The 13,029-nt window shown below is 42.1% G+C and overlaps 2 protein-coding genes across 2 annotated transcripts in view; one reads left to right on the top strand and one right to left on the bottom strand.

Moving 5' to 3' along the window:
• LOC125447172 (WW domain-binding protein 2-like) overlaps positions 1–4,816 on the bottom strand; it is a 31,832-nt gene extending 27,016 nt beyond the window's left edge. Inside the window, exon 1 of the mRNA XM_048521364.2 lies at positions 4,680–4,816. Coding sequence (XP_048377321.1) covers positions 4,680–4,801 — 122 coding nt within the window. The 5' untranslated portion in view covers positions 4,802–4,816. The remainder of the gene's footprint in view (positions 1–4,679) is intronic.
• An 845-nt stretch (positions 4,817–5,661) lies between these two features.
• The window catches only part of LOC125447171 (CD276 antigen-like), a 57,694-nt gene continuing 50,326 nt past the window's right edge, over positions 5,662–13,029 (top strand). The window contains exons 1-2 of the mRNA XM_048521363.2: positions 5,662–5,872; positions 9,849–10,102. The gene's annotated coding sequence lies outside the window, so the exon portion shown is untranslated. The remainder of the gene's footprint in view (positions 5,873–9,848; positions 10,103–13,029) is intronic.

The raw sequence follows: 13,029 nt of genomic DNA, 5'->3' as shown, positions 1-13,029 counted from the left end.
CAGAAAGTTAAAAAATGTGATGTCCATGGTAGTGTTTAAAAAGAGAAAAATTTTGGTTGGGAAGCAAGTGTATCAGGAATAATCGGAACAATAGAAAGGCACTGAACTGGGACTGAAATTGAGCTGCAAGGCCATTCAAAACAGCAAGAGTCAAAAGAGACTGTATTAATTTTGCCCAACTTAGAATCATAGAATCTTTAGTGTGGAAACAGATCATTTGGCTGAACAAGTCCACACTAACACTCCAAACAGCATCCCACCCAAACTCTCACCCCACCACTCACTCCCACACTATCCCTGTAACCCTACATTTCCCATGATCTACCCCTGGATACTGTGGGTAATTCAGCATGGCCAATCCACCTTGCCCACATATCTGGATTGTGGAAGGAAACCCACACAGACACAGGGAGAATGTCTGTGTGGAGTTTGCATGGTGGCCTATGGCTGGAATTGAATCCAGGTTCCTGACACTGAGGCAGCAGTGCTAATCGTTGAGCCAATGTGCTGCCTTAAAAGACAGATATGCAGCCTTTGGGATTGCATTAAGTGAATAAAGTACACACTGAAGGGGTATATTACCTGTCCTAAACACCAACTCTAAAGTGTCACTTCCGCCTCTGCAATCAAGTATAATTCACCAACTCTGCAAGTTCCATTGTGGCCTTTTGTAAAGATCATACCTTGCTCAAATGACAATGAAAAATGGATCAAAGCTTTCCTCTTATTATAAATCAACTCTGATCTATTTACCATTATTCACATGATCAGTTGTAAGCAGAAATTTGTTGCAGAGGGGGAAAGCTCATTTAATTCCCCAACAGCAATCCTTGAAGGTTTGGGAGGATTATTTGACAGGTCTCCAAATAACTGACATTACCAACCTTAAAATCACAAGACTACAAGTCATTCAGCCTTTTAAGCTTCTTCCACTTTTCAATTAGATCATTGCACATCTGCATCTTAACTCCATTTCCTAAGCTTTTGCTTAATACCCTTACAACTCCTACTTGACAAAAATATGTTGGCAAGTTAAAACAAATAACTGCAGATGCTGGAAGTTTGAAAAAAAAACAAAAAAATTGCTGGACAAACTCAGCAAGTCTGGCAGCAACTGTAGAGAAATCAGAGTTAATGTTATGAGACCAGTGACCCTGACAGCATCTGGCAAAAAAAAAAGGTCTTTATCTTGAATGACAAAAGGGCCAGGGAAAGGAGAGCTGACAGATGTAGATACAGTCCAGAGAGAAAGAGAGAGAGGGGAACAAAGGGGTTGTTGATAGCAAGTCAGTGGAGAACAAATGCTAAATAGGTGACAACAGGGACTAGGAGTCACAAAAGAGAGCTGCATAGAGTCATGACTGAACCTGGGGCACAGGGGTGGGTAAAATACATGGAAAGAGATTTTCAGGCTCTAAAATTATTGAAATTCATGGAATGTTAAAGGTTTTAAGGTCCCCAAATGGAGATAAATGTTGTCCTTCCACCTGTACTAAGCCTGGGTGGAACACTGCAACATTTACTCCAAACTCACTCCAAATATAGTATCAGAGATAATGGGAACTGCAGATGCTGGAGAATTCCAAGATAATAAAATGTGAGGCTGGATGAACACAGCAGGCCAAGCAGCATCTCAGGAGCACAAAAGCTGACGTTTCGGGCCTAGACCCTTCATCAGAGGGTCTGATGAAGGATCTAGGCCCGAAACGTCAGCTTTTGTACTCCTGAGATGCTGCTTGGCCTGCTGTGTTCATCCAGCCTCACATTTTATTATCTCACTCCAAATATACATTAGTGTCAGACTCTCAGTGTCCCAGCATCCATTACTACGAAGAATCGAGTTGGAGATCTCCATTATACTTTGTGGAAAAGTGGGTTCTGATTTCATATCCAAATGGCATAGCTCAAATATCACCAGATAACAACCTAACTGCAACTAACCTATCAAATTCCTTGAAAGACTTTCATTTGTTCACTTCATAACCATCTTAACTCAAAAGGAGTACAAGGCAAGTTTACGTAAGCCATCCTCATAACTTAATCTTCACGTTCTATTTGGGGGAACTGGAGTAGTAGGTTTTCCTGAGGTAGGTCCCCAAAACCAAGTGCACAATTCCAGATGAAATCTGTAAATTAAAGCATCGCTTCCTACTTTTGTATTTTAATACCCTTCAGAAAGAAGCACTACTTCACCATCTTGATATTACCTCATCAACAACAAATTTAGTTGGGTGATTTAGTGATGCATAATAGGAGTAAAAAAGGTGGCTATCTTATTGGTCTAAGGTTATGATTCTTGCTTTGGAGGGTTCAGGTGAATTTCAGATAGATATCAGTAAAATGGCAATAAGGGCATAATCAGCCATGATCTAGAATGGTGGGGCATGCTCAGTGGCCTGCGAGACCACTCCTTGTTCTTACGTTCCTAGGGTGTGTTTTTAGGTTTTTGTACTTAGGATAATTGGTATAAGATGATGGCAGAGGCAACGTCAAAGGCAGAACCTAGAAACATGGAGCAGGAGTAAACCATTTGGCCCTTCAAACCTGCTCTACTGCATAACAAATCATGATGAATCGCATTGTAACCATATATCCACATTCTTGCCTGTCCTGACAACCATTTAGCTCCTCAACAAGAATCCTTCCTTAAAAAAAGTTTTCAAATGCTCTGCTTCAACACTTTGAGGAAAGAGATCTAATGCTTCACTTCAAAGTGTAGAAAACAAAAAAAACCCACCTCATCTATTTTAAACAGGTGACCCCTTATCTTTAAAACAGTGAAGTAGGACAGACATAGCCAGAAGCATGACTATATCTCATACGATTCTATGCTCCTGTACGGCTCAGAAATCCAAACAGTGAAATGATCTGTGGGAGAAAATACAGACCTTTGAAATGTGAGTAGGCTCATAGAATCATACAGCACGGAAACAGACCTTTCAGTCCACTTGTCCATGCCAACCAGATATGCCAAACTAAACTAGTTCTATTTGCCTGCACTTGGCCCATATCACTTAGAACCTTGCCAATGCATGTACACATCCAAATCTATTTTAACTGTTGTAACTGTACCAGCCTCTACCACTTCATCTTTCAGCTCATTCAATATACCCTCTGTGATAAAGTTGGCCCTCAGGTCCCTTTAAAATCGTTTCCCTATCATCTTAAATCTATACCCTCTAGGTTTTGGATTCCCACACCCTGGGGAGAAAAGACCTTGGCTAGCCACCCTCTCTATGCCCAAGATTTTATGAAACTCTATAAAAAGGTCACCCATTAACCTATGCTCCGGAGGTGGGGAGGGGAAGAGGGATAGGGAAGAAGAGATCCAACCTCTAAAAACCTCTAAATCAGAACAGCTATGAGTGTAGTAAAAACAGCTGTGCTGTTAGGGAAGGAGCATTAGGACTTTTCCCAGGCTCACGACCTGAAATGCATCGCTGAAACAGTGGCTGAAATAGAGTCAGCAATAACCTTAAAAGGACATCAAACAGACACCCGATAGAGATGAATTTCTGTAAGACTGCTGAGCAATAAACAGGATACAGCTTAAAAACAAAATGACAGACATGATAACAACCTCCAAAAATACAGCCAAAACCAAAACCGCAAGGTTTTCATTCTGCAACATGGCAAACGATACCCTTACTACAAATATAACAAGGTGTAGAACTGGATGAACACAGTAGGCAGGCAGCAGAGCAGGAAAGCTGACGTTTTGAGTCTGGACCCTTCTTCAGAAAAGGGTCCAGACCCAAAACGTAAACTTTCCTGCTCCTCTGATGATGCTTGGCCTGCTGTGTTCATCTAGCTCTACACCATGTTATCGCAGATTCTCCAGCATCAGCAGTTCCTGCTATACTAACATTACTTACATAGTACATGGGCAATGTTACGTGGCATAATATTATAGAATACTGTAAAAAGTACAGAAGTGAAAGAAGGTTCAGTTTGAGATAACGAGGTGTAGAGCTGGATGAACACAGCAGGCCAAGCAGCAGGAGCAGGAAGGCTGACGTTTCGGGCCTAGACCCTTCTTCAGAAATTTCTGAGGAAGGGTCTAGGCCCGAAACATCAGGCTCCTATTCCTCTGATGCTGCGTGGCCTGCTGTGTTCATCCAGCTCCACACCTTGTTATCTCAGACTCTCCAGCATCTGCAGTTCCTACTTAAATAGAATTTGGACGGCCACAAGAAACAAGCAGCAGAGCGATGACAGCATCGACACATGATGTTTACATCCCAGAGTGGGCGCGATATCCTAGTGACTGGCAGGGGCATCCACCAATAGTGCAGATACCGGGTCCAAAGGTGGCCAATCATTGTGCGGGGGCGGGCATTGGGATTGATTGACACGTCCGGCACTGGCAAGTTCAGCCTCAAACCAACCACTGCACCCCTCGCCAGTTCAAACCTAAAAGGCGACAATGTTCGCCAACAGTAGGGTTGAGGCCACCAAGAAACCTGGACTAAAAATAATTCGGAATCTAATCGCTATTTTTAAAATAAGCTAGTCGCGAAAGTCAACCGAAAAAAAAGGGAAACGAGTCTTATGTCTGAAGAACGACCAGGCCGCAAACGACTTTTGTTTTCAATTCGTTTTCGCTGACAGTGACAACCGTTCGCGGTAACAGATGGAGGAGTGGGGTGGGGGAAAAGAGAGAAACGACAGTTCCTCACCTCTCGCCATTATTGATAACAATGCCACCGTTCTGCGAATGATTCCGGTTAAGCGCCATCTTTGTCCTCAAAGTCTTCGCCGAGGCGGGGCAAGTGAAGGCTGTCGGACACCGTGACGTCATACATTATGTGCGCACGTACGGAGGCGGGCCGTCTCCATGGTGACCCATGACCTTCAATAGGGAGCGTGTGACTCTCGATTCGGGGAGCAAGTCACGTGTTTCGAGAGCCTGGTTCTTGTCATGTGATCGCACATGGCTGTTTTCCCTCTCCTCCCCCAGACCTGAACAAATGGGAGCAGGGAGGCTTAAGAGGCTACTTTACCATTCCATAAAGTCATGACTGATTTGATTGTGGCAGTGGCACCAATATCCTGTCAGTCCCACATTATTAATAACCAAAAATCAATCTCAACTCTGTCTTCAGTATAATCAATAATCCAGCCTCCACAGCTCTGTGCAGAATTAAATGTGAAAGACTTGACTAGAAATTCGTCCTCATCTTTCACATCTTTACTCGAGTTGCCACAATGTAATTTGCTCACCCTTCTCCATCTCCTGCTACCTCTTCCATTACTGCTGCATTCAAGCTGCTTGCTGCCACATCCGCCGATTCTAAGAACCAAGCTCATGGCCTACATAACGCAATGTTACCTGCCCTTCCACATGTGTTGGAGTCATGGACAAGATAACACCCCAAATCACTACAGAAATATCACTAGTGATTCCTCTGTTTAATTGCTGCAAATCCAATGGCAGAATCGGCACTCCCATTTCAGTGTCCTCTGTCAGACTAACATCCCCAGCGTCAATGCACTGGTTACTGTAAATCAGCTGCATGGAAGAGATCACATCACTCCATGCCTGACACAAGACTTCCAAACAAATTGTCCACTGTGAGCTTTGTCACAGCATATGGCTACTAGGAGGACAAAGGAAATGTTTCAAGGAAGTCCTCAAAGCCAGTCTGAAAACATGTTGTATCCCCACCGATTCACTGGGATCTCTTGTCCAAGACTGGCTCGGCCCGAAACGTCAGCTTTTGTGCTCCTGAGATGCTGCTGGACCTGTTGTGTTCATCCAGCCTCACATTTTATTAACTGGAGAAGAGTCCATGAAGGTGCAAATCAACTCGTGCATCTGCAACAGACCCAGCTGGAGATCAAACACCATCAGCGAAAACAACTTGCAAAGGTACAAGCATCCCTTTCATCTTGTTTATCAAACAGCATCTGCCCTATCTCTAGTAGGGTTTGCAGGTCCACAATTGAACTGTTTAGTCACATCAGAGCCCACAACACTGAAATGGAAGTAAGACATCCTTGGTTCCCCAAGGGAGTGTCTCTCCCACTACATTTCTTCTTTCTCCGTAACAGACAACCATAAAGAGATCGATGGTGTCCTGCTAATGTCATTGAACAAGTAATCCAGAACCCTAGTCTAATGTACTGTGGACATGATTTCAAATCAAATCGTTCCAGATGGTGAAATTTAAATTCAGTAAATCTGGAATTAAAAGCTAGTCTAATGGAGGCCATAGGCCAGGAGCAATTATCGTGAAAACCATCTTGTTCACTATTGTCCTTTGGGGAAAGAAATTTGCAGTTCAGACCTGGTCTAGCCTACATGTGAATCCACAGCCACAACAATGTGACTCTTAAGCACCCTCTGAGATGGCTGGAGATCCAATCAGTTTAAGGGGAACTAGCAATGGGCAATAAATATTAGCCTTCCCAGCAACTCCCATACAAAAACAAAATACCAGCTTGGTATACTTTTGGTTATTATTCTCGATACTGGAATAATCTTGTAATGATGATGTGAATTGTGAAAAGTTAGAGAGGGGTGGTGGTAGCAGTTATGTAGAAATCTTATGTTTGATTTATAAAACAAAAGGCTATTCAGTAATATGATTCACAATTAACTATACTCTGAAATGGTCTAATAGGTCACAGTTTAAAGGCAATTAGGACTGGGCAACAAATGCTGGCCTTGCCATCTGTGCCCCTATTCCATGAACTAGGTTCTTTTTAAAAAATGCGCCTTCTTGTTTCTGACCAGTCCTGACTTGGAATTATGATTGCTGCTGGTTCACAATTGCTGGGTCAAACTCCTGGAACGCCCTCCCCACCAGGACTGCAGGAGTACTTACACGGCAGCAGTTCAAAAATAAGTAACTCACCATAGCCTTCTTGACGGCATTTAGGAATGGGCAATAAATATATTGCCTCCCTTGAAAGAATTTTTTAAAAAATGTTCCTGCACAAGAATAAGAGCTCATGGCGTTGAGGATAATATGGTCACATGGACTGATGATTAGCTAACAATTCAGACATTTGGGAAGAAAGGCAGATTTGGAAAACTAACTGGTGGAGTGTCACAGAGATTGGTGCTGGGGACACAACTATTTGCAATCTATGTTAATGAAATGGAAAAAGGGACCAGGTGTATTGTAGCTAAGTTTGGGGATAATGTGAAGATAGATTGTGAGCACATTGAGAATCTCACTGAATGTTGGGACAGGCTTGATGCTTCAAATGGCCCACTCCTCTTCTTAGTTGCCTGTGACACAAAGAGTCTCAGAGGGATATAGACAGATTTAGTGAGAGATTGAATACAACATAGGAAAATGTGATGGCATCATATTGGTGGGAAGAATAAAACAAATCATTTAAATGTGGAAAGAATGCAAAATGCTAGTTTATGCAAAATAGAGGAACAGCAGAATTTCCTTGTACATAAGTCACAATAAGTCAGCCAACGAGTACAGCAAGTGATTAGGAAGACAAATGGAATGTTGGCGTTTATTGCAATAGGGTGACCTATAATGGTAGGAATGTCTTGCCACAATTGCACATAGAAGTGGTGAGACCACACCTGAAATAAAGCTTATTTTGGTCTTCATACTAAAGGACCAGGTGTATTGTAGCCAAATTTGGGAATAGTGCGAAGATAGATTGTGAGCACATACTAAAGGAGCAATGCACTTACACTGCAGTATGTGGAAGGTTCAAGGTTGATTCCACGGTTGAAGGGATTGTCTTCTGAGGAAAGTTTGAGCAGATTGGGCCTATGTGATCGGAGTTTTGAAGATTGAGAGGTGATCCCATTGGAACACATAAAATTCTGGGTGGATCTTTAAAGTGTAGATGCTGAGAGAATATTTCCTGTAATAGAATGTTATATAACTGTGGACTACAGTTTAAAAATAAGATGGAGATGAGGTGGAATTTCTCTCAGAGGGTTGTTAATTTTTCACTACTCTGCAGATACTGAGTCATTTTATAGAAAAGACGAGTTAAAATCACAGTCAGATCAGCCATAATTTTATTATGGTGTGAAGGTGCCAGTCTTGGACTGTGGTGGAAAAGGTCAGAAGTCAGACAACTCCAGTTTATAGTCCAACAGATTTATTTGAAATCATAAGCTTTTGGAATGCTGCCCCTTTGTCAGGTGAAGCACACAGGCACAGAACGTGTGTTTCTCCCTCACTTCACCCGGTGAAGTGGCACGACTCCAAATGCTTGTGATTTCAAATAAACCTGTTAGACTATAACCTGGTGTTGACTGACTTCTGACTGTAATTTTATTAAATTGAAGCATAGGGTAAAAGAACCAGATAGAATCACAGAATGGAATCCCTACAGTGTGGAAGCAGTCCATTTGGCCCATTGAGTCCACACTGATCGTCCGAAGATCATTCACCCCATCCCTGTAACCCTGCATTTCCCACCGCGAACCCATCTACCCTGCACATCCCTGGACACTGCAGGGCAATTTAGCACAGCTATTCCACTTAACCTGCACATCTTTGGACCGTGGGAGGAAACCCACACAGACATAGGGAGAACGTGCAAACTCCACACAGACAGTGGCCCGAGGGTGGAATCAAACTTGTGTCCCTGGCGCTGTGAGGCCATTGTACTAACCACTGAGCCACCCATTTTGGTTCCTAACTCACATGCTTTTGATGTCCTACAGATGAGCATTAAATGTGGGCACAAAAGATTTCATGGGAATATTTTGGAAAACAGCATGGAATTTGTACCCAACATCATAGTCAATACTTAACACTCAACCAACACTGTTGTAACATGTCATGTTTATGTTGCTGTTTGTAGAGCTTGCTGCGTGGGAACTGGCTGCTGTGCTTCCTACAACAGTAACTAACTATTTTTTTTAAAAAAGGATTGCAAATTCTGGAGATCTGAAACAAACAAAAAATAAACAGAAATTTCTGTAGAAATTAGCAGATCCAGCAGCATCTGTGGAGAGAAAAAGAAATTAACATTTCAAGTCCATTTTTCAGAACTGGACTTCAGACTAGAACTAGAACTAGACTTTAGAATAATACCCAACTAACTAGCTGCATGGGGTTTGAGAAATCATGAGATTGTGAAAGATGCTATACAAATGGATTATTTGCTGAGATCATGGACAGGAGAGAGTTTAAGATTGTCAGTGTATAAAAGGAGTCAACTTGAATTGTGTTTTTCTGTTCTCATATATGTTATGTCACCTCGCTATTTGTGCACAAAATCTCCAGATTTTTTAACGATTATGAAATTGTGGCATAAAAACAGAAAGTGCTGGAAATACCCATTATGCTGAAGTGGAAAACTAACAGGTTTAGTCAAGCTATAAATCAGATTGTCATGATTGAGAGGAGAGTGCTTTCACAAGACTTAGTAAGACTTTCATAAGACTAGCATTGGTAAGAACACAGACATAACAATCTCCTGCATTGTCCTTCATCTAGAATAAATAGACTCAGGATTGCATAATTAGATTTTAAAAGGGCAGAACAAGTTGCAAAGTGACTTGCATTATATGAATGTCAGTTATGACTCAAGGTTGTGAGGAAATGCTGTGAAAGGAAGAAATAGGAAAGAAAATAAAGTCTTTGGTTACTTACGCCTGTATTCAGACCAAAAGCCCGAGGAGGGAATTAGGGGGAAGTTAAGACGCTAATTCAAATGACAGCATTAACTGTAAACAAAGCAGTGTATGAACTCCTGGACAGAAATGTCAGGGTGGCGATGGCTAACAGGGTTAACAGAGTGAAGTATCCCAATATTGGGATCAGCAGATTGGAGGAAATCAGTTAGGACAAGTGTCATATTTGGACTCGATAGGTTAACTCTGTTCTTCTCTCCCTCTCTTTCCACAGATGATCTCAGACCTGCTGAGTTGCTCCAGCTTTTATTTTGATTTTATTGTGGAGGAAATCAGAGTCATTTTACAGGTTGAAAGAACATTTGGGACCAAAGACAGATATGTGGAAAGAAACAAAGTGAACAAATGATGCAAAAGATATTGCCCAAGAAAGAGGAACGACAAAGATGAAAGAGTGAAGATAGGTGAACAGCAATCACTGTGGAGCAGAAAATGTACTGAGTGACAAGAGAAGAAGAAGCTTCTTCGGTGAGGCCACACCTAGAAATACCATGTGTAGTTTTAGTCTATTATCCAGGGAAAAACATATTTGCCTTAGCATGAATGTAATATAGGTTTATTGGACTAATTCCTCGGATGAGGGGATTGTCAAGGGGAAAACAGAAACCATTTGTCACTGGAAGTTCCTAGAATCCATTATAATTAAGGACCTCATTGCTGAATATTTACAAAATCATAATGCGATTAGACTGAGTCCACATAGTTTTTGAAAGAGAAATCATCCATAACTAATCTATTAGAGTTTTTTGAGAACATAACAGGTTAATTGGAGAAAACAGATAAGGTGTACTTAGATTTCCAAAAACATTGATAAGGTGCCACATCAAGTTTCACTGTACAAACCAAAAATGCATGGAGGTAACAGGATCAAGGATTGACTAGTTAATAGGAAGCAGACAAAAGGGATAAATGAGTCTTTTTGAACTTAGCAAACTGTAACTAGTGGAATACCACAGGATGTAGTGCTAGGCCATCAACTATTTACAATCTATATCAATGACATAGATACAAGGACCGAACATAGTTATATTTGATCAACCTGTTCGGGAATGTTATGGCACATCTTTGGTGTAGGTGGAACTTTAACCAGATCTCCAGGCACAAAGGTAGGGACACTAGCACTGTACAACAAAAGCCCTCAGACTCTATGATGGTTAAATTTGATGATGATAGCAGGATAGATTTTGTGGAATGAACTTCCAGAGGAAGTGGTGGATTTGAGTTTCGTTACGTTTAAAAGACATTGAGATGAGTACATGAAAAAGAAATATTTGGAGGAACATGGGGTCAGCACAGGCAGGGTGGAACTAGTTTGCTTTGGGACTATGGTCGGATTGGACTGTTTGGACCAAAGGGTCTGTTTCCATGCTGTATGACGCCATGACTATGACTCTGTGGGTAGGAAAGTAAAACTGAGAATTTGCAAAGGGATGTAAGTATGTGGGTGTGTGGAAATTTGGCCAATGTGGGAAAATATGACATGTCCAATTTGGCAGGAAGAACAGAAAAGTAGTCTGCTGCTTAAGTTGAGAGATCATAGAACTCAGTAGTACTGAGGGATCTGGGTGACCAAGTACACAAATCACTAAGGTTCATCTTCAAGTATAGAAAGTGATTATGAAGGTGAATGGAATATTAGCAAATATTGAAAGAGGAATAGAATGTAAAGAGGGAAAGTCTTTTTGCAGCTATGCAGGGCCATGTCTGGAGTACCTTGTACAGTTTTTGCCTCTTTATTGAGAAAGGATGTAATTGTAATAGATGTAGTGCAGAGACTGTTCATTCAAGTCAATCCTGGGATGTAGAGTTAATTTTATGAAGAAAGGCTGAACAAGCTGGCCCTGTACTCATTAGAGTTTCAAACAACGAGAAGTCTATTGAAACGTAGAAGTTCCTGAGGGGATTTTATAGGTTCAGTTATTGACTATGATCAGCACCAAATGCACTGAGAAACAGCTTGGAGGTGGAGAAACATGAAAGAGACATGAAGTCTCTGATTGGAGCAGTAGCTGCTTATGGATTCTGTCCCTCTTATGTAAGGAGATGACCTTGCTCTGATTGATCCACTGACATTTCCTGGGCATTTTGGGAGATTTTAGTGGGGGGGAGAGTTTTCCTGCACCCCACCCTGGCATGTTTTCAGCATTGTGAGGCACCCCCAGGCACTTGAGACAGGATCAGTGCTACTCTAGTCTCCCTGAAGGCACAGGACTAGGAATAGGGCTATCTGCCCCGCCCTTTCCCAGACCCTAACAAAGTGTCAGGGCATCACTGTAGGTTCACATATTCCTGGCTCACAACGGGAGCTGTTCTTTCCGTAGCAAATGATTCCCGCACAACATTCTGGAAATTGGAACAGAAAACAGAAAACAGAAATTGTGAGGAACACACAGCAGGTCAGGCAGCATCTGTAAAGGAAGAAATAATGCTAAAGTTTGAGATCATTGTCCTCTCTTCAGAACAAAACAAAAGTATTCACAGCTGTTTTTCTTTCTGCTGTCATCTCCATGCAGCTGTTGTTAGATTAGATTAGATTAGATTCCCTACAGTGTGGAAACAGGCCCTTCAGCCCAACAAGTCCACACCGCCCCTTGAAGCATCCCACCCAGACCCATCCCCCTATAACCCATACACCCCGAACACTACAGGCAATTTAGCATGGCCCATCCACCTAACCTGCACATCTTTGGACTGTGGGAGGAAACCGGAGCACCCAGAGGAAACCCACGCAGACATGGGGAGAACGTGCAAACTCCACACAGACAGTCGCCCAAGGCAGGAATCGAACCCGGGTCCCTGGTGCTGTGAGGCTGTTAGTGCTAACCACTGAGCCACCGTGCCGCCCATTCAATCTCTGACAAAGCCGGTCAGTTGACATTCAGTTTCAGTCTGAATTCTTAGGAGCCTGAACTATATCTTCCAGAGTGTCCCATGTTTCCAATCATCATGCTCTTCACCATGCTTAAAATGGCAGCAGACAGTTAGAGATTGTCAACCAAATGTTGGTCTTGCCAGCAATGTCCACATCCTGCGAATGAATTATTAAAAAAAGGCACACGCATGGCAGTTTGTAATCACCTTTCCTGATTTTTCATTTTAACCTCTTTTCCACACTCTCCTACATATTTTGGGACTTAATATCCACTTCAAAACCTCAATGAGAACATCATCTCCCTCCAATTTGCAAAAGTGTCAATCTAACTAATATGTACAAATCTTGGAGTGGGCCTTGAACTTATAATTTTCTGACTTAGATGGGGTTACTACTAACTTGCAAACTTAGACATCACCTCAATATGAGAATAAATCAGAATTCTGCTGCTCACTTTTCCTCTCTCAGTGACAATACTGTTTTCTCCAAAGAAGAAATGGGAAATCCCCACTGAGTTCAGGCA

Source organism: Stegostoma tigrinum, chromosome 38 (genome assembly GCF_030684315.1).
Source record: "Stegostoma tigrinum isolate sSteTig4 chromosome 38, sSteTig4.hap1, whole genome shotgun sequence".
Lineage (NCBI taxonomy): Eukaryota > Metazoa > Chordata > Chondrichthyes > Orectolobiformes > Stegostomatidae > Stegostoma > Stegostoma tigrinum.
This window is presented reverse-complemented; position numbering and strand designations above follow the sequence as displayed.